This window comes from Theropithecus gelada, chromosome 16 (genome assembly GCF_003255815.1).
Source record: "Theropithecus gelada isolate Dixy chromosome 16, Tgel_1.0, whole genome shotgun sequence".
Taxonomy (NCBI): Eukaryota; Metazoa; Chordata; class Mammalia; order Primates; family Cercopithecidae; genus Theropithecus; species Theropithecus gelada.
In genome coordinates, this window is record NC_037684.1 from 34,422,327 (window position 1) to 34,444,481 (window position 22,155).

At 40.5% G+C, this 22,155-nt stretch overlaps 1 protein-coding gene across 3 annotated transcripts in view; it reads right to left on the reverse strand.

The window, feature by feature from the left end:
- Positions 1 to 20,459, reverse strand: part of NSF (N-ethylmaleimide sensitive factor, vesicle fusing ATPase) — a 162,274-nt gene extending 141,815 nt beyond the window's left edge. For 2 of the 3 annotated variants that reach the window (XM_025363255.1, XM_025363251.1), the window contains exon 1: positions 20,295 to 20,412. Coding sequence is in view for 2 of the 3 variants with exons in the window: in XM_025363251.1 (XP_025219036.1) it covers positions 20,295 to 20,306 (12 nt within the window). In the remaining variant the exon portion in view is untranslated. Of the gene's footprint in view, positions 1 to 19,835 lie in introns of all 3 variants that reach the window. The other variant, XM_025363250.1, reaches the window with a different exon arrangement.
- Positions 20,460 to 22,155: the final 1,696 nt, after the last annotated feature.

The following is a 22,155-nucleotide window of genomic DNA, read 5'->3' on the forward strand; positions in this document are numbered from 1 at the left end:
TTCACCTGCCTCAGCCTCCAAAGTAGCTGGGATTACAGGCAACCGCCACCACACCCAGCTAATTTTTGTATTTTTTGTAGAGACAGGTTTCACCATGTTGGCCAGGCTGGTCTCGAATTCCTGACCTCAAGTGATCCGCCCACCTCAGCCTCCCAAAATGCTGGAATTACAGGCGTAAGCTACCACGCCCGGCTATCCCATCACTACCACCCTGCCCAATCTTTGCTCTCTTGAATCTTGGCACATTGCCAGTAAGCCTCTCACGGGTCACTAAAAAAGTAAAAATCCCATAATTCTATTTTAATTCTACTCTCTAATTCTTTTAACTCACTTCAAACTAGCAACCTTTTCTTTCTTCTCTTTATTACCAAACCTTTCAAGTCTCCTTCCTTGACTTCCATGTTCTCATCCTATGGCTATCTTCTTCAACCATTCTCTGAAATCCTTTCCAGCAGCCACTTTACTGTAATTGCTGTCTTCAAAATCACCAATGACTAAATGCCAAATACAGTGGTACCTCCTTCTCCTCAGTATTCACTTTTTCATTTGTTTGTCTTGCTGTGTTCCTCTTCTGTTAATATCATCATTATCGTTTCAAGTCATTAAATTCAAGATTTCAGGGTCATTCTTCCCTTCACTGCCTATCCCCAGAATGCACACATAAACAACCAAGAGTCAGTACTAAGTCTACTGCACTCACTCGGATGTGCCTCCCTTCCAGTCTCACAACCATAACCTAGTTCAGCTATATCACCTCTCCTAAAAAACTGCAATGGTAATAACCGGTGTCCCTGGTTCTAACTTTTGTTCTCCTCCAACTCAGCCTTCCCTCCGCCAGCAGACATGACCTGAGACTAAAAATATGATTCCTAAGTAATAAAGCCCAAACTCCTTAGTATGCTACTCACAGTCACCTATGCAAGATTCATCTTTATTTTTCTGCGTCATCTACCTCAACACCCCACCCTAACCCCATGTACCTCACATTCCAAACTCCATTCCTTCACTCACACTATTCCTTTTGACTGAATTCCCTATTTCAAACCCCTTCCACCTGTGAAAATCTTTCCCACCTTGCAAAGCCAAGTTTATGAAACTCCCTGGTTCCTAGTAAAATTGAATATCTCCTTTGTGTTTTTTCAGCTGTCTTTGTACTACTTATTACAAGCTGCCTTACATTAGACTTATTTAAGTACCATGCCTTCCTCACAAGATTCTAAGCTCTGATTCTCCTGCACCACTCAGGGATTATACAATAAATGTTAATGGAGTTCTCATTGCCATTTTTGACACACACACACACACACACACACACACACACATATATATATATATATTTTTTTTTTAAAGACAGAGTCTCACTCTGTTGCCCAGGCTGGAATGCAGTGGCGCGATCTCGGCTTACTGTAACCTCTGCCTCCCAGATTCAAGCAATTCTCCTGCATCAACCTCCCAAGTAGCTGAGACTACAGGCATGTGCCACCACGCCCTGGCTAATTTTTTGTATTTTTAGTAGAGACGGGGTTTCACCATGTTAGCCAGCATGGTCTCAATCTCCTGACCTCATGATCCGCCCACCTCGGCCTCCCAAAGTGCTGGGATTACAGGCGTGAGCCACTGCGCCCGGCTGATATATTTCATATAATATAAAATTAATCATTTAAAACGTATACTTGGGTGGTTTTTGTTTTTTGGAGAGTTTTGTTTTGAGAGACAGGGTCATGCTGTATCACTCAGGCTGGAGCCCAGTGGCACAATCACAGCTCACTGTAACCTCGAATTCCTAGGCTCAAGTGATCTTCCCACCTCAGCCTCCAAAGTAGCTGGGACTACAGACACACACCACCACACTCAGGTAATTAAAATTTTTTTTTTTTTTTTTTTAGAAACAGGGTCTTCCTGTGTTGCCCAGGCTGGTCTTGACTTCCTGGCCTCAAGCAATCTTCCCACCTGGGTCTCCCAAAGTGTTGGGATTACAGGCATGAGCCACTGCACTCAGCCTTTGAATGGTTTTTAGTATATTCACTATGTTGTACAACCATAACCACTATCTAATTCCAGAACAGTCCCATCACCCCAAAAAGAAACTCTGTCTCTACTTGCAGTTAGTCTCAATTCATCCCTTCTTTCATTCCTTCTCAACCACTAATCTACTTTGTCTCTATGAATTTGCTTATTGTGGACATTTCATGTAAGCAGAATCACACAATTTGTCATCTTTGTGACTGGATTTTCACTTAGCACAATGTTTTCAAGGTTCATGTTGTAGCATGTGATAGTTATTTCATTATTTTTATTTATTTATTTTGTAGAGACTGGGTCTATGTTGCCCAGGCCGGTCTTGAACTCCTGGCCTTAAGCAATCCTCCCATTGTGACCTCCTAAAGCAATAGGATTACGCTTGAGAGCTACTGCACCTGGCTTCTGCATTCCTTTTTATGGCTGAATAAGATTTCATTGTATGGATATGCCACATTTTATTTATCATTTCATCCACTGATGGACATTTGGGTTGCTTCCACTTTTTGGCAACTATGAATAAATAATGCCACTTGTTAATGTATGTACAAGTTAATGTATGAACATATGTTTTCAATTCTCTTGGGTCTATACCCAGGAGTAGAATTGCTGAGTCATTCTATGTTTAGTTTTTTTGAGGAACTGCAAAACTTTTGTGCAGTAACTGCATCATTTTACATTTCCATCAGCAATGAAGGCTCTAGTTTCTCTACTTCCTTACCAAAACTTGTTACTGTCTTAAAAAAAAAATAGTATGACCATCCTAGAGGATGTAAAGTGTTATCTCTCACTGTGGTTTTGATTTGTAATTCCCTACAGACTATGATGTTGAAGATCTTGTCATGTGCTTCTAAGTCATTTGTACATCTTCTCTGGAGAAATGTCTATTCTATTCAAATGCTTTGCCCATTTTTAAATTGCACTGTCTTATCTTTGTTGAGTTGAAAAGGTTCTTTGCATATTCGGGATATAAACAATATATATAAAATATGTATACTTATCAGAGATATAATTTGCAAATATTTTCCCCCATTCTGTGAGTTGTCTTCATTCTACAGTGTCCTTTGATGCATGAAAGTTTTTAACGAAGTCCAGTTTATCTACGTTTTTCTTTCACTGCTTGTGTTTTTGTTTTATATCTTCAAAAATCACCATTTAATCCAAGGTCATACAGATTTTCACCTATGTTTCCTTCTAAGAACTTAACAGGTTTAGGTCTTTGATCCATTCTGAGTTAATTTCGTATGTGATGTGAGGCAGGGATCCAAATTCATTTTTTTACATGTAGATTTCCAGTTGCCCCAGCAACATATGTTGAAAAGATTATTCTTTCCCCAGTTAATGATCTTGGCACCCTGGTCAAAATCAACTGACCATAAATGTATGGGTTTATTTCTGGACTCTAAATTGTATTCCATTGGTTTACATGACTCTCCTCATGCCAGTGACATGCCATCTGGATTACTGTAGTTTTGCAGTAAGTTTTGAAATCAGGAAGTATGAGTCCTACAATTTTGTTCTCTTTTTTTCAAGATTGTTGTGGCAAATATGGCTCTACAATTCCATACAAATTATAAGATCATGTTGTCTATTTTCGGGAAAAAGGCAGTTGAACTGTGACAGGGATTGCATTAAATTTGTAGATAAATCTGGGTAGCATTGCCATCTTAACAATATTAAGTCTTCCAAGCCATGAACACAGGACGTCTTTCAATTTATTTAGCTCTCTACTTTCCTTCAACATGTTTTCTGTTTTTTAGTGTACAAACCTTACACTTCTTTGGTTAACTTTATTCATAAGTATTTTATTCTTTCTGATGTTATTATAAATAGATTTTTTTCTATTTCATTTTCAGATTATCCATAGCTAGCATATAGGAATGCAACTGATTTTTAGATAATAATCTTGTACCTTGCAACTTTGCTGAATTCATTTATTAGTTACAATTTTGTTTTTGGTAAATTCTGTAGGATTTTTCTACATATAAGATCATGTCATCTGTAAATATAGTTTTATTTCTTTCTGATATAAATGTCTTTTCTTTTTCCTGCCTAACTGCCCCACCTAGAACCGCCAATAGAGTGTTGAATAGGAGTGGCGAGAGCATCTTTGTCTTGTTTTGATCTTAAGGGGGAAAGCTTTCAGTCTTCAACCATTAAATATGATGTTAGCTGTGAATTTTTCTGTTAGTTGGATTTTGTTTGTTGAACTGAATTTTGACAGTGCCAACTCATAAGGTTGCTCTGAGAATCTAATAAGAAAAGATCTGTGAAGGTGTTTTCAAAACTGTAAAATATCATTTAATTTCAAGATTGTCTTATTCAGTGACTTGGTACTCTTACTCTAAAAAGTTTCAGAGTAATGTTAAATGAATCAAAATGTTTCTGAAGCTTTTTTAATTCCTGACATCCTGACAAAGCTTTTGCACTTATGTTGTTTTGAAAGGGGAAGAAAAAGGGAAAACTCTTTGGAGAAGGAATCAGAACAAGGATCCAAGGCCTAGAGCCTCTCCCCTGTCCCAACAAGGGAATGCCAGCCCAGTACGACTCAGGATGTTCAGGAAAGCAGAAAGGAGAAATGCAAAAACGGGCAAGCAGCAGCATGGTACGGAGGAATGAACACGGGATTTAATGGAAAAAGATAGCTGAGATTCCAGTTGTTCAGAAACAACTGAAAAAAACAGTAAGGCTGGGTGCGGTGGCTCAAAACTATAATCTCAACACTTTGGGAGGCCAAGGAGGGAGAATCATTTGAGGCCAGGAGTTCAAGACCAGCCTGGGCAACATAGTGAGACCCAAACTCTACAAAAAAGAAAGAAAAGAAAAGAAAAAGAGAAAAGCAAAGAAAAGAAAATTAGCCTGGCTTGGTGGCACAAACCAGTAATCCCAGTTATTAAGGGGGCTGAGGTGAGAGGTTCGAGCCCAGGAGGTCAAGGCTACAGTGAGCCCTGATCATGCTACTGCACTCCAGACTGGGTGACAAAGTGATACCTATCTCAAAAAAAAAAAAAAAAAGAAAAAGAAAAAAGAAACAGTGAGACACCCGAGATTATTAGAAGGTCTACTAAACTGCACATCTTCAATGCTGCATGATGTATTGACTTACATCCATAAGGCCACACTATACTTATCTAAATTGTTGATGCTACTTTTAGTCACTATAACACAGCATGCTAATAATTTATGATGTGTCCTTAATAATGAGAGGTTTCTCATTTAACAAATTCAGCTTGCTAATAAATATAAACACAGTATTTACATATTATTTAGAAATAACTGAGTAGAAATCATATTTACAAATAATTGAGTCAAAAATCAGCTGTTAGAAAGCAAAAAGAAATTACTAGCCTACTTCTGTTCCATAGAACAAATATTTGATAAATATTTATAATGTCCCAGGCACTGTGCTAGGTGCAGGAGATGCTCAAATTAACAACAAAGCAGTTACCACTTTTTATATTTTTTTGAACACTGAACAGGAATAAAATATGTATAAAATATAGGTAACACATAAAACACCATAAACCTGCTACCCAGTTTAAGAAAAAGAACATTATTTAAATCAAGTTTTTATTGAAGAAAAACATATATACAGAAAAGTGCATACATTGTATGTGTTTGGCTCAATGAATTTCTACAAAGTGAACACCCCCAGGGTAACCAACAGTTAGGTGAAGAGGACATTACCAGCATCCCATACTGCCCGCTCCTAGTCATTATCCTTCTACTCAACCGCAGATACCCACTAGCTTAATTTCTGTCATCAGAGATAGAAATCATGAATAGAAATATATTCACTCCTCCCACCCCCAGGAGTATAAGTGCTGGGTCACGGCATCCTGCCTACTCTCAGTTTTAGGGAATTCTTTTAGTTTTCCAAAGAGGTTGTGCTCATGTATTTTCATCAGCTCCAGCTGCTGCACATCCTCATCACCACTTAGAATTGCCATGACAGGCCAGGCGCGGAGGCTCACACCTGTAATCCCAGCACTTTGGGAGGCCGAGGCAGGTGGATCGCTTGAGATCAGGAGTTCGAGACCAGCCTGGCCAACATGGCAAAACCCCATCTCTACTAAAATACAAAAATTAGCTGGGCGTGGTGGCAGGTGCCCATAATCCCACCTATTCGGGAGGCTGAGGCAGGAGAATCACTTGAACTCAGAAGGCAGAGGTTGCAGTGAGCCAGGATCGCACCACTACACTCCAGCCAGGCAACAGAGCAAGACTCCATCTCAAAAAAACAAAACAAAACAAAACCAAACCCAGAATTGTCATGACAATGTGTTCTTAATTTAACTTTCTGGTGGGTGTGGAATAACATTTCCCTGAGGTTTTAACTTGTGTTTATCTGATGACTAATGAGGTTGAGCATTTAACATATGTTACAGGTAAGTTCTTTGTGAAATGCCTGTTTGAATCCTTTGTTCATTTTTCCATTGGCTTTCTGTCCTTTCTTTTTATTCTTGATTTGTAGTTCTTTATATATTCCAGGTACAAGTCCTTGTCAAATACATGTATTTCTTTTTTCTTTTTTGAGACAGAATCTTGCTCTGTCGCCCAGGCTGGAGTGCAGTGGCGTGATCTCGGCTCACTGCAAGCTCCGCCTCCCAGGTTCACGCCATTCTCCTGCTTCAACCTCCTGAGTAGCTGGGACTACAGGCGCCTGACCCCACGCCTGGCTAATTTTTTGTATTTTTAGTAGAGACAGGGTTTCACCGTGTTAGCCAGGATGGTCTGGATCTCCTAACCTCATGATCTGCCTGCCTCAGCCTCCCAAAGTGCTGGGATTACAGGCGTGAGCCACTGCGCCCGGCTGTCAAATATGTGTATTTCAAATACCTTCTCCCATTCTCTTCTTTCTCCTCAGTGGCGTCTACTATGGAGTGAAATGTGCACTCCCCACTGCCCCCACCAAAATTTATTAGTTGAGGCGCTTCCCCCACCCCAACTATTTTGGAGATAGGGACTTTAGGAGGTAATTGAGGTTAAATTAGGTCATAAGCGAAGGGCCCTAATCTGACAGGACTGTGGCTTTATAAGAAAAGGAAGAGAGATGGTGAGATCTTGCTGTCTATCTGCCGCACAGACACACGGCAAGAAGCCTGTGTGCAAGCCACAAAGACAGTGGTCACCAAAACACAGTCATACTGGCACCCTGGTCTCAAACTTCCAGTTTCCGGAACTGTGAGAAAATACATTTCTCTTGTTTAAGCCACCAAGTCTACAGCATTGTGTTATTGCAGCCTGAGCAGACTAAGACGGTGTCTTTTGATGAAATCCAATTAATCAATTTTTTTCCTTTGTATCTAGCGCTTTTTGTATTCTGTTTAAGAAATCTTGGCCGGGCGTGATGGCTCAGGCCTGTAATCCCAGCACTTTGGGAGGCCGAGACGGGCGGATCACGAGGTCAGGAGATCGAGACCATCCTGGCTAACCCGGTGAAACCCCGTCTCTACTAAAAAATACAAAAAAACTAGCCGGGCGAGGTAACGGGTGCCTGTAGTCCCAGCTACTTGGGAGGCTGAAGCAGGAGAATGGCGTAAACCCAGGAGGCGGAGCTTGCAGTGAGCTGAGATCCGGCCACTGCACTTCAGCCTGGGCGACAGAGCGAGACTCCATCTCAAAAAAAAAGAAATCTTTACCTGTCTTCAATGTTTCTGCCTTTTCTTGTCATTAATTTCCACCTTGCCTACATTATGATCAGATATTATAAAGATATCAGCACCTTGGATGTGGTGTTCAATACTCCTCAATTATTAACATTGTTAATTATATTAAGTCTTCTAAATTAATGCAGTGCAAAAGTACTTTCTATGCTGTCCAATACAGCAGCCATATAGCAGCCATTGTCACATGTCACTAGTAAGCACTTTAAAAGTGGCTATTGCAACTGAGAAACTGAATTTTTAATTTAATTTTCAGCTGTAACCATTTTGTCTTTTTAATTTTTCAATTACTGACAGAGTTTTGAAACTCCTCACCATGGTAGATTTGTCTATTTCATCTTACAATTATGTCATTTTGTTCTTTGTACATTGAGGCAATTATTAGGTTCACACAAGTTTGGAATTGTTTTTACCTTTATGGATAAATAAACCTTTTCTCATTATCGAGGGACCTATCTCTAGCTATCTCTTGTTTGAAAGATCATATTGTCTCATGCTAATATAGCTAGTTTACCTCCCTTTTGGTTAGAATTTGCCTGATAGACTTTTTCCATCCTTTTGCTTTCTATCTTTCTACATTCATATGTATTAGCTCTCTCTCTCGAAAATTATAGCTAGATTTTATGTTGTTTCAGTAAGGTTTTTTTGCTTGTTTTTATTTATTTACTTTTTGAGACGGAATCTCACTCTGTTGCCCAGGCTGGAGTACAGTGGCATGATCTTGGCTTACTGCAACCTCCGCATCCTGGGTTCAAGTGATTCTCCTGCCTCAGCTTCCCAAGTAGCTGGCATTAAAGGTGAGCACCACAACACCCAGTTAATTTTTGTATTCTTAGCAGAGGCAGGGTTTCACCATGTTGGCCAGGCTGGTCTCGAACTCCTGATCTCAAGTGATCCACCTGTCTCAGGCTCTCAAAGTGCTGGGTTTACAGGCATGAGCCACTGCACCCAGCCTGCTTGTTTTTAAATAATCCAATCTGACATTCTTTGTCTGAATGATGTATTTAGTCCACCATATATTTGATTTGATTTTTACATTTTATTTTTGCTTCCTCTTTATCTGACCTTTTCTATGTTTTTCACTTCTTCCTTGCCTTTTAAAAATTGTTTTTCCGCTATAAATTATTCCTAATATTTATATTATTTTAGTAGTTACTCTGAAAATACTAATACACACACTTATCAAAATCTAAAGTTAATTGAATAGCTTTACCTTTCTCTTCAACAGTATAAAGATCATAAAACACTTTAACCAGTCTTTTGATTTAGATGCCATTGTTATAAAATATTTAGTTTTTCTTTTTTTTTGAGATGGAATTTCGCTCTTGCTGCCCAGGCTGGAGTGCAAAGGCGTGATCTCAGCTCACCGCAACCTCTGTTTCCCGGGTTCAAGCGATTCTCCTGCCTGAGACTCCCAAGTAGCTGGGATCACAGGCATGTGCCACCATGCTTGGCTAATTTTTTTCTTATTTTATTTTTAGTAGACACGGCGTTTCTCCATGTTGGTCAGGCTGATCTCAAACTCATGACCTCAGGTGATCCGCCCGCCTCGGCCTCCCAAAGAGCTGGGATTACAGGCATGAGCCACCATACCCAGCCTATTTAGTTCTATTTTTAAAATCTCCACATACATCATTTTATAAAGCCAAGCCAACATTTATTTCAATATATCCACAAATTTATCATTATCTTTACTCTTCAATCCTTCTTAAATCTCAGACTTTACATCAGTGGTCACTTTTTTTTTTTAGCCTTCAGGAAATTGATCCGAATTTCTACTAGTAGGGAAGGTTTGACGGTTACAACGTTCAGTATTTGTCTGTTTTAAAGTGTCTAATTTTGCCCCCATTCTTCACAAGATATACAATTCTTGGTTGACAATTATTTTCTCTAAGCATATGGAAAATATTATTCCCTGTCTTATGGCTTTCACTATTACAGACAGGAAATTAGCTGACAGCCCAAATACCTGAAGGTAATATCTTTTTTCTCTGACAGCTTTTAAGACCTCTCTATGGTATTATGCAGTTTCTTTAAAAAATGTTTAGGTGTGAATTTCTCTTCTTTTTATCCTTTCTAGGATATTTTAGCTTCCTAAATTTGTAGGTTGTTTTTCGTCAGTTCTCTGTCATTATCTCTTCAAATACTGCCTTTGCTTCATTCTTTTCCATGCCCCTGCTCCCCTGGCCCTGGAATTCTGACTAGACTGAACCTTCTTACTCTACCTTCCATATTCTCTTAACTCTTTTATTACTTTTCATTTTCTTGCCTCTATACTGCAATTTTTTCAGATCCACTTTACTAAATCTTTCTTTAGCTATGTCTAATCTGTTATTAAATTTGTACACTGGTCATTTTTGTATACTTGCTCCTTATTCCTATTTAAATTTTTTTTTCTGTAAGCATATTAAATACATGTGTTTATAATCTGTGTCTGCTAATTGCAATATGTGAAGTCTTTGCAGGTTCTGATTCTGCTCTTCATTGTTTCTGCTTGCTCTCATTCATTGCATCTTATTTCTTTCTGCATTTTGTGAATGTGAGATCGTATTTCTTACAGCTTTATGTTTAGGAATTTTCTAAATCCTAAGATCAAGATGGGTTCTCCCAAGAAGCTTTGTATTTGCTGCTTTTTAGACATTCTTAGGCATTTTAAGGCATCGTCACTCTTGTACCACTTTTATATTTAATTACTGGCTTAAGATTTTCATACCATCCAGGTAATATAAAATCAGGATTCAAACCTGCATGAAGGTCAGCTTGTGGGTAAAACTTCTCAGGGAATTTCTGTACCCTTCCCATCACCACAAAAGTTTGAGGCAGGAAATTTTCCTTTCTGATCCTTAGACAAGGTAAGTTTATTACTAGTTCTCATTTATTATGATGTATAGCCCCTTGGGGTACCATCTTTACCGGCAGAGGTAGGACGTTCTACCAGAAAACTACCAACTTTTATATTCTGTTCTCTGGGCTTCTTGAGGCACAAGCACAAGTTAACCAGGTTTTCCAAGTAAAGCCATTTGCAAATAATGTCCTCAAGGCAAAAGTACTTGGCTTATATTTCTGGGTTTTCACCTTCACATAGTTTTTGGCCTGATTATTCCTTCCTTTTCAGCCAGCTATCTCCATGCATGTAAGGTTTTTACTTAAAAAATATTTTATCTGCCAGGCACAGCTGCTCACACCTGTAATCCCAGCACTGGGAGGCCCAGGTGGAAGAACTGCTCGAGCCCAGGAGTTAGACCAGTCTGGGCAACATGGCAAGACCCCATCTCCACAAAAAATAAAAAAATTTGCTGGACATGGTGGTGTGCACCCGTGGCCCCAGCTACTCGGGAGACTGAGGTGGGAGGATCGCTTGAGTCCAACAGGTTAAGGTTGCAGTCAGCCATGTTCACACTACTGCACTCTGGTCTGTGTGACAGAGCAAGACCCTGTCCCCCCTCCAAAAAAAATTTATCTAGAATTTTAAATTGTTTATTTGGGAAGGTCAGTCAGGGTACCTAATTAACTATACTGCAGGAAAATAGCTATGCTTTCTTAAAAGTTTGAAAATTGGATATAGATGAAGGTAGTAATGGGAAGAAGACGATAACCTTGAAACCTATCAATAACAAGGTTGAGTATACATTTGGAAAGAAATCTGGAAAAAATACCTTCAACAATTTATAAGGAACTAAATTGGAGAGCTCAAAATACTCAGTGAATGCTTCTCAACTTTAACATACATCAGAATCACCTGGAGAATTTACTGATAGAGAATGCTAAGCCCTACCCCAGGGTTTCTAAATTAGTCAACCTGAAGTGGGAACTGAGAATTTGCTTTTCTAACAAGTTCTCAGATAATGCTAATTTGCTGGTCTGCAGAACCCACTATCACAATCACTGTACTAAGAGAAATAAACTTCATAAAACAGGAACACTGACAGGTTCATTTCATTACCTTCTACAAAAGAAGAGAAGAAACGTGTGGAAATGAGATTTCAATAACACTCTTGGTCCATCTCATCATTTAACTTATACTTAAGTTAATTTGGTGATTGATAAGTAGATTTATTGAAAGATTTGTGAAAAAGGACTGCAGTGCAGCAGCTGTTTAAAGCTAGATCTATAATACTAATGATTTAAATAACACAATAAACAACATTATTTAGAGTATTCAATAGCTTGGCAGAGAATATCAAAATTCAAACTACAGACATTGTCAGAAGTGACAATTTACTAAGATGTTCAGAAACAAATGTCTTGTTCAATCATTCAGGAATCATAATATCCCCATACCAGGCTCTATTCTCAGCAATGGGAACTGTCTGCTATCATCCCACAAAATTGTATCAATATTATTCTCTAGGAGAAAAATAGGCAGGATAATTAAATTTAAAAATTTGACACAGAGGTTCATTGGAAGACTCAGAATTAGTGATAATTGCTAGTTTCATTGCTTGTCAAACCAACTACAAAAATGTTTATCAGTACACAACACTGAAAACACTTTACAACTTTTTAAAAAACCCACCAATGCAGCCCTAAAAGTCTTTATTATGTGGTGATTTTAAAAAGAAATGACTCTTGCATTTCAAAAATGACTAACTTATTTCTTACCTGAAATTAATAATTTTCCCATTTCTTCCTCCACCAAAGTTCTATATGGCTAGTGCAAATCTATCAGCACTTTAGCAGTTCTTTCTGAATTTAGCAAAAGACCAAAATACCCTGCATTACTCATAAACAGCTGATGCTAATTCATTTGGTTTCAAATCTACAAGGCATAAGTTGTGAGAAATTAACACTTTCAGCTTAAAGTCAAAGAAAAGGAGATCAGGTTCCTAAAGTTATTGAGCTGAATTTTATTGAAGTGCTCTTTGTGGCTGCCCTAATAAAATATAAGAGGAAAAATGTAGGTCAAAAATCAATACTGGTAGGTTAAAAGTGTCTTTAAACAAACAAACAAACAAACAGTCTCGCTCTGTTGCCCAGGCTGGAGTGCAGTGGCACGATTTCAACTCACTGCAACCTCCACCTCTTGGGTTCAAGCTGATTCTCGTGCCTCAGCCTCCTGAGTAGCTGAGACTACAGGCATGTGCCATCGTGCCCGCTAATTTTTGTATTTTTAGTGGAGATGGGGTTTTGCTATGTTGTCCAGGCTGGCCTTGAACTCCTAGCTTCAAGTGATCCACCCGCCTCAGTCTCCCAAAGTGCTGGGATTACAGGCATGAGCCACCGCGCCTGGCTGTAATGTTCTATTTTTTTAAAGATAAATATCTGAAGCAGGTATCATAATACGTTAACATTTCTTACATCTCAGTGGTAATCACATGGATATACGTTATTCACTGTACTTTTTGTCATGATTGAAATCTCTTAAAAGTGTGTATGAATTATACTCATACAAAAATACTTAGGGCTTCCAGAAATGGTTACATCTACATAAGAAATATTTCGTTTTCACTATAAAAAAAAAGTTGGAAATTAGAAGTTTAAATCACTAGGAAACTGAAGTCAGTAGGTAGCTCTCAGAGCAATATTAAGGGTATCAGTACTAAAATATGAAAGAGTATCTCACTGAGCAATTTTCACTTAAAATACTACAGTCAGAGGACAGATGCTTTAAAAAGCATTACAGCAAGTTCTTAGTGTACTGCCCAATGCAGGTATTTGCAAGGGTTCACTCTTCCGCCACTTCCAGAATTTTCAATGGTTAATATACTTTACCTTATACTTCTGCACCTTAACTTAAATACTTGAAAAAAGAATCATCCTATACATAAATTTCTCTGGGTTTATCTAATGCTGCTTTAAAGAATTGCTTTGTTTCCTAAAATTCATTGCATTTGAAGATACTTTTGAAAATATCCACTAAAGCGATATACAAAACCAGTAACTACTGCATGTAAGACTGCAGAAAGTTGATGTACTTTGGAGAGTCAAACTTTCATTTAGGAAATGGATTACCAAACACTTTATAGTATTTGTTTTGATTTGTGGTACCGCACATGAGCTATCCCCAATTTACAGCCTGAGTTCCAAAGTTTCATCTGAAAGTTTATTTGGTAACGATGTCATTCACCCACAAAATGTTACAAATGACTAGGTTTCTAAACAAAGGCTACAAAAGCTTCTGATATTGATACTGATACTGAATATTCTGGCCTGCCCTAGTCAAAACACTGGATTCAATAAATTTTACCTCTAATATCTTTCCATACCCCTTTCAACCCCTAAGAAAGTTCTCTCTCGTTGGTTCCTATTTCACATTATCTTACTCCCATCTCTACAAAACAGATTACCTCGACTGGATTTAAGGACTTATGAAGAAAGAGATCCACTGGTTTTATTTGCATTAAAGTATGTATATTTTCAGAAAGGGACTGCTGAATCTCCAGTAAGTGAGATTTCTGGCAATTTTAAAAGATAAGCATACAAAACAGTTCAGGCACTGTGGAAAACTTTTCTCTTTTTCTTTTCCAGTAGTGGGAAGGTAGTGGTATCTTCTGATGACCTATAAACTGTACACTGAGTAACATCACATATTTTATTCTTCAGCCAATTTCCCAGATATACTATATACGGTGCTTCATTGGTCAGAGAAAGGAGAGAGCAAGACATACAAGTTACTAGTGCTATCAATAGCAACAGTGATATAACAAAAAAAAACTTCAATTACATAGTGAATATAAATCCCACTTACAAGATGATGTCAGAATACCAAAATTAACCAAATCAAAAGTGCAAGAATTCAAAATAAACTGTCCCCCACAAAAAGGAAATATAAAATCCATTAAGAGTATCGCAATAGCCGGGCACAGTGCCTCACGCCTGTAATCCCAGCACTGTGGGAGGCCGAGGCAGGCAAATCACTTGAGGTCAGAAGTTCGAGACCAGCCTGGCCAACATAGCGAAACCCCGTCTCTACTAAAAATAAAAAAATTAGCCGGGTGTGGTAGCGCAAGCCTGTAATCTCAGCTACTAGGGACGCTAAGGCAGGAGAATTGCTTGAACCCAGTGGGTGGAGGTTGCAGCGAGCCGAGATACCACGCCACTGCATTACAGCCTGGGCAACAGAGCAAGACTCTGTCTCAAAAAAAATTAAAAAAAAGAGTATTGCAACAACAACAACAACAACAACAACAAAAATCTGATAAAATTCAACATCCCTTCATGATTAAAAAAACTCTCAACAAATTAGGCATAGAAGGAATACATCTCAAAATAATAAAGTCTATATATAACAAACCCAGAGCTAACGCATACTGAATGAGGAAAGGTGAAATCTTTCTTCTAAAAGCTGGAATGAGGCAGGGATGCCCATTTTCACCACTCCTATTCACCACAGTACTGGAAATCCTAGCCAGAACAATCAGACAAGAGAAAGAAATGAAAGGCATCCAAACTGGACAAGAGCAAGTCAAATTGTGTCTTTGCTGATTATATATCTGTAGGTTTAGAAAACCTTTAAATCAGTAGCATTTCTATACACCAATAATGATCTAGCCAAGAAAGAAATTAAGAAGGCAATCCCATTTACAATAGCTACCAAAAACCTACGAATACATTTAACTAAGGAAGTGAAAGATCTCTACAAGGAAAACTACAAAACACTAATGAAAGAAAATAAAAAAAATCCTATGCTTGTGGAAAGAATTAATATCATTAAAATGACCATATTGCCAAAGCAATCTACAGATGCAATGAAATCCCTATCAAAATACCAATGTCATTCATATGGGACCAAAAAAATCGCTTGAACCTGGGAGGCAGAGGTTGCAGTGAGCCAAGATCACGCCACTGCACTCCAGCCTCGGGCGATGGAGCGAGACTCCATCTCAAAAAAAAAAAAAAAAAAAAAATCCAGTGATAGGAGGAATAAATTCAATGTTTGATAGCTGAGTAGATGACTATACTTAATATATTGGACTCATGTACCCTGACTTGATCACTACACATTATACACATGTAAAAAATTTTTCATGTACTCCATAAATATGCACAAATAAAAGTATTGCAACAAGGTGAACTATATTTGCTAAACATCACTCAGTAATTACTAGAAAATAAAGGCTACCAGAAGAAATGATAGACAATCAGATGGGCCAAAGTTGTTCAGATTTTCCAAAAGGTAGAAGATAGTTTCTGAACATTATTATGTCCAAAAAGTTCTAGGTGAGGTAAACTTAGTCTTCATTACATTCTTGTAACTAAGTTAGTGAACTAGGTAACAGTACCAGGCTGATCTGAGTTCAAATTCTGACCCTGCTTCTTGCTGGCTATGTGAACTTGGCAAGTTACTAAATCTCTCTCTCTCTCTCTCTGCAAAAAACAAAGATAATACTACCTACTTTGCAGGGTTGTTTTGTTGGGATTAAATGAGATATATCTGTACTTAAGCAACAGTACCCAAGTGTATTAATGGGTATCAGTCTAGAGACAGGTCACTGGCAGCATATGCTGAAGGGTTATTTCTGACCCTGTCTTATTCTATTCTTTACCAATAACTCAAACGTAGAAACAGAAGTCACGATTATTAAACCTACAGAGCTAACCAAACTGAAAGAGACAGCTATTATGTTTCCTAACACGAGAAGAACTAAGAATCCAGATTACCTCAACAAATAGCAGACAGGCAATGACCTAAAAAAATGAATTGTAAAAGGATAAGGTCTTGATTTAGGTTCAGTAAAACGGCTCCAAACCTAGAATGGAGCTAGGGAGCTGATTTTAAAAGAACGTGAGTTTTCATTAAGTACAAGCTCAGTTATGAGCCAAGAACGTGATTTACTGTAGAAAAAACGCTAATACAATTTTATCTGGCATGAATAATGGTAGTGTCCATCTCAAGAGAATAATAGCTCAAGTACACTCTGATCACTGTGTTCCACTCTGGGCACATTTTAGAAGAAAGGCTGACAAAACAGTAACATTAGGTTACTTCCAGAGGAAGGTAGTCTAAATGATTAAGCGTTTGGAATATGAAATATGCCAGGAATTGGGGGATGTTTAACTTGTAAAATAGAAAATCTGAGGAGATATGTAACCTGTATTCAAGTAAACGAATAGCTCGAGTAGCTATTACATGGAAAATTGTGTTTACACCTTCCATATAGCTTTAAACAGCAGAAATAGTAACTACGTGTAAAAGTTACATGGAACTCCAGATAACAAAGACGTAACATAGCTGTATGACATTATGGGCAAGCTTTAGGGTAATACACCATCTATCACCAGAGTGTTCAGAGATTGATTCATTTTCAACAAAAATGTATTGAGTACCTAAGTCCCAGAAGGTACACAAAGTGCAGTTGCTAATGACTAAATAACTTATATGTTCTCTGCTTTTCACTGAGGTGAAGTGGTAGAAGCAAATAATAACATACACTCAAAGTAACCAAAAAAAAAAATCTCTAAGGAGAGGAATACAGTTCTTCAAGGGTATATAACAAAGGATCCTTACTTACAATGTGGGGTCAGAATAGGCCTCCCTTGAGTAGCTAAATGATGTCTGAGTAGGAGGTAAATGGTTGTGGCAAAGAACGTTACAAAGAAAGGAAACACCACTTGCAAAGACCTTGCGGTAAAAGAAACTACAGGCTGAAGGAATTGAAAGGCTCATTTACCATATAACCTGAGGACAGAGAGTTAAGAGAGAGAGAGTGGAAAGAAGCAGGAGCAGAACCACAAAGAGTCTTGAAGGCCTCATTAAGGATTTGGTTTTCTCTAAAAAGTAATGGGATGCTGCTGAGGAGGGGTTTAAGTAGTAATGGGCATGGGAAGGAACAATCAATGTCAGTGTCCAGAATGAACCGGAGGTGGGCCATACGCTCTAAGAAGACTATTTGGGAGGCCGGGCACGGTGGCTCAGGCCTGTAATCCCAGCACTCTGGGAGGCCGAGGCAGGTGGATCACCTGAGGTCAGGAGTTTGAGACCAGTCTGGCCAACGTGGTAAAACCCCATCTCTACTAAAAACACAAAAATTAGCCGGGTGTCGTGGCGGGCACCTGTAATCCCAGTTACTCAGGAGGCTGAGGTAGGAAAATGGCTTGAACCTGGGAGACGGAAGTTGCAGTGAGCCGAGATCGCACCATTGCACTCCACGCTGGGTGACAAGAGCGAAACTCCGTCCCAAAAATAAAACCAAAAAAACAACAAAACAAAACAAAACAAAAAAACTACTTGGAAGCTTCCTGCAGTAGTCCAGACCAGAAATGATGGTAGTCTGGGAAAACGAGGTAAAAATGAAGATGTGGAAAGGTGGACAGACAGGAGATTTTTAGGTTAAAATGACAGAACCCATGTGACCAATCCAGCCAGTCCAGTGGGTGATTTGGATCTAGTTTAAAGCAATCATTCTCCCAAACCAGAGTCTTTAGACCCTAATTAAACACCTTTATGGGGGGCAGGAGCAGAACTGACAAATTTTACCAAATTTTACCTCTGTATAGGGCAGAGGACATGGATAGGGCAGAGGAGAGATATCAAGGGTTACCCACCCTCTTCCTCCCCCAGATTCCCAGCCTATATAACTGGGTGGATGACAGTATCATTCAGTGAGATATTCCTATCTTACTGAATAGGTACAGACAGTCCCTGACTTACAATGGTTTCACTTAACATTTTTCAACTTTACAATAGTGCAAAGGTGACAGGCATTCAACAGAAACTGTACTTTGAGGACCTACACAACCATTCTGTTTTTCACTATCAGCACAGCAATAAATGACATGAGGTATTCAACATTTTATAATATAGGTTTATGTTAGATGATTTTGCCCTACTGTAGGCTAATGTAAGTGTTCTGGGGATGTGTAAGGAAGGTAGGCTAGGCTAAGCTATGATATTCGGTAGATGGGGTGTATTAAATGCATTTTCAACTTCTGATACTTTCAGCTTACAATGGGTTTATCAGAAGGTAACTCCATCGTTAAGTTGAGGAGCATCTACACAAGTTAGGTGGGCTAAGATCCTAGGTTCGGAATTGAAAAAGCTGAGTTTCAGGGGCCTTGATTTTAAATAAGCTGTTGGACGTATTAACCTGAAACTTAAAGGGCAAGTCTGGACTGGGGGTAAAATATTGAGAATCACTGCCATATAGACAGTTGTAGCTATGGGCTTAGAAGAGATAGCCTGAGCAGAAAATTGAGAGAAGATGGCCTTTGAGGAATACCAGCAATGAATAACAAAGTAGAGGAGGGTGAGTCCGCAAAAGAGAGGTCTGAGTCAAACCAGGAGCTAGGCATCCAAGAACACATGTAAAGAGTGCTTTCCATCGAGGAGGCCATGGTCAACAACGTCAAAAGCTGCTGAGACATCAAATAAGGATTGAAAAGTTCAATTAAGTTGAGGGACAGGTTTCAGTGGGATGATGGGACAGAAATCAGACTGCAGTAGGTTGAGGGGTGAGTAGGTGGTAAGCAAATGGAAAACAATAAATATAGACAACTCTATCAAATTTCCTGCTGTAAAGTGGGAAGGGAAAAGGTGACAGCTGTGGGGGTGGGGGAAGGGTTTGTTTTAAGATAAAGAAGCTTGATTATATTAAGAAGGAGCAGATGAATATACAGATAGGGTCTGAAGTATTGGTAGAAGGACTAGCCTTAAAAGGAGAGACCACGGGGAAAAGGAAGAGAAAGAAGCCAAACTAAATGACCTTTAAGATCCCTTCTGACTCTAGAATCTCATGACCTACAAGTCCCTTTAGATAGGGCTTTTGCATATATGCATAAATCTATGTAAACTTATTCAAAAATTCTGGTACAAAGAGATCAGTCAAGCACATCTTTCGCCCCCAGTGACGCAGTTAATGTCCTCAGGTTTATAACCAGTGTAATCTCTGGGCAGGACTCATCCCTTGAGAGCTTTTAGCTCAAGGCAGACTGCAATACAGCACTCAACCAGCTCTATCTCTCCTCGCCAACTCCATCCTACCCAGCAACCCTAAAGCCTAAAGGAGGAAGTAAATTTAAAACCCTGAAACTACAGCATATCCTGCTGCATTGAAAGCGCCTGTCATCCATAAAAACAAAACGTGACAGCCCAAATCCATCCTCACTCCAAGCTAAAGCAAATTCCCGCCTGACCTGACACTTGACAGGTCCCCCAGATGGCAGGGCTCTAACACTAAAAGTCATTGGCACCCCCTCCTCTTTCCCAACGACCTTTAATTTGTGAAGAGCCAGACATGGGTTCCTGATGATCCTTCCTACACCGCTCGCCCCGAATGCAGCAGACGTGCTCCCGGCAGTTACTCCGGCGCCCCCTAATAAGCCCTCGCAAGGGGGTGCGGAAAGACCCCCAGAGCCAGTCAGAAGGGGCTTCGGCGACCGCGACCCTGCGGCTATGTGGAGGACAAGGGAAACAAGCCCCAAGGAATGGGAGAGGACGACCTGAGGCGCAGCAGACGCGGGTAACGAGGGGGTCATCTCCCCTCGAGGGGGGTGGAGTTGTTGAGGAGGGCTAATCCTCTGCCACCGCTCCCCTGCTACCCTCGAGTCCCGCTCTGGCCTCGCGCCCCATTGCTCGGATTCACTCCCACTCCCCTGGGGCCTCCTGGACCCCGGAGTGCCCGCGAGCCCGGCGCCCCTGCCTCGAGCCTGGGCTCCCAGACCGGCACTCACCCGGCCCGCCATCTTCGCCGACACGTCCGGCTAGGCGGCTGCAGCTCTGCGTTAGGCAAAGCCCGCCCCCGCCGTGCGCGCGCCCCCGCCGCCCGCCCTCGCGCAGGCGTGCAGCCGCGGTGAGGACGCGCGCGTCCCCGGAGTCCTCGCTCCACAGGGCGCGCGCGCGGGGCGGGCAGAGCGGCGGCGCCATTTTGGCTGAAGCTGCTGGGCGGCGGCAGGTGACTCTGTTTCCAGCGTGCGCATCCGTCCGCGGCTCGCTCGAGGGCTGCTCCTGCGAGTCTCATGTCCCCTGGCCGTTCGCGCCGGAATTTGTCGCAAGGGCTTTAATGCTTCGGATCACTTATCCCTTTGCCAGCAGTTGTTCGCCCTCGAATGTCCGTTTTGCTCTGTGCTTCCAGCCTCTCTCTTTTTTTTTTTTTTTTTTTTAGACGGAGTCTCGCTCTGTCGCCCAGGCTGGAGTGCAGTGGCGCCATCTCGGCTCACTGCAAGCTCCGCCTCCCGGGTTCACACCATTCTCCTGCCTCAGCCTCCCAAGTAGCTGGGACCACAGGCGCCCGCCACCACGCCCGGCTAATTTTTTGTATTTTTTAGTGGAGACGGGGTTTCACCGTGTTAGCCAGGATGGTCTCGATTTCCTGACCTCGTGATCCGCCTGCCTCGGCCTCCCAACGTGCTGGGATTACAGGCGTGAGCCACCGCGCCTGGCCTCCAGACTCTCTTAAACATGGCCTTGCGGTTGAGAAAACCCCGCGCATTCCCTGGCTTCCCCCAGAAAATATCAGCTCCGAGGAGTTGGTTCTGAGTTCAAATTCTCCATGAATTTTCTCACTTTTCTTTGTAGGCGTACTTGTTTTCCTAGTTGCTGGAATTGTCATCGTTGGCAGTTTATTTATGTGTAGCCTGGAAAACTCAGTATTTTCTTCAGATTTGAAAGCGAATTGTGATTATTTTTATTAAATATTTGTCTTTAATAAAGGCAACTTGTATCTTCGACAACCTTTTCATTCCCCAGCGTTGTTTCATTTTAGACACTATACATGGTAGAATCTGAATAAAATATAACCTAAATTTCAGCCTTGTTGAACCTCGATGTTTTCACCATACCATTCCTCCACTGGAATCTCAGAATATCTAACTTCAAGCACCCTGGGAGGAGACAGATTCTGCCGAATGGATTCCCTTTTGCTTTTATTTACCCCACTATCATCTCTCTCTTCGTATTTGCGCAAGACAATAGGGAATGATAGGATTTGTTCTCTTTCATTTCTCACAGTTAATTAGAATAAATCGGGTTTTTTTCCCCCCAGCATGAGAAAAGAAGGGAAATAACTAGAAGAGCTGAGCATGCATAGTGATTTAAATTTGAGAACTAATAAAATCAGACAGTGACCTGAAGATGAACTAGGGACAGAAGAAAAAGTTAACGCCAGCCAGGCGGGGTGGCTCATGCCTGTAATCCAAGCACTTTGGGAGGCCAAGGCGGGCGGATCACCTAAGGTCAGGAGTTCCAGACCAGCCTGGCCAATATGGTGAAACCCCATCTCTACTAAAAATACAGAAATTAGCCGGGTGTGGTGGCGGGTGCCTGTAATCCCAGCTACTTAGGAGGCTGAGGTGGGAGAATCGCTTGAACCCGGGAGGCGGAGGTTGCAGTAAGCCGAGACTGTGCCACTGCACTCCAGGCTGGGCAACAGAGCAAGACCCTGTGTCAAAAAAAAAAAAAAAAAATCACGTCAATTTCATGAAGTCTCACACTGAACCTGAGGACCAAGTTGCTTCCTTGACCAAATCAGATGTTAGCTAAATCATGGGTGGGTCAGAGAGGTTATCAGGAAATACAGGAAACTAGTTGAGTTCT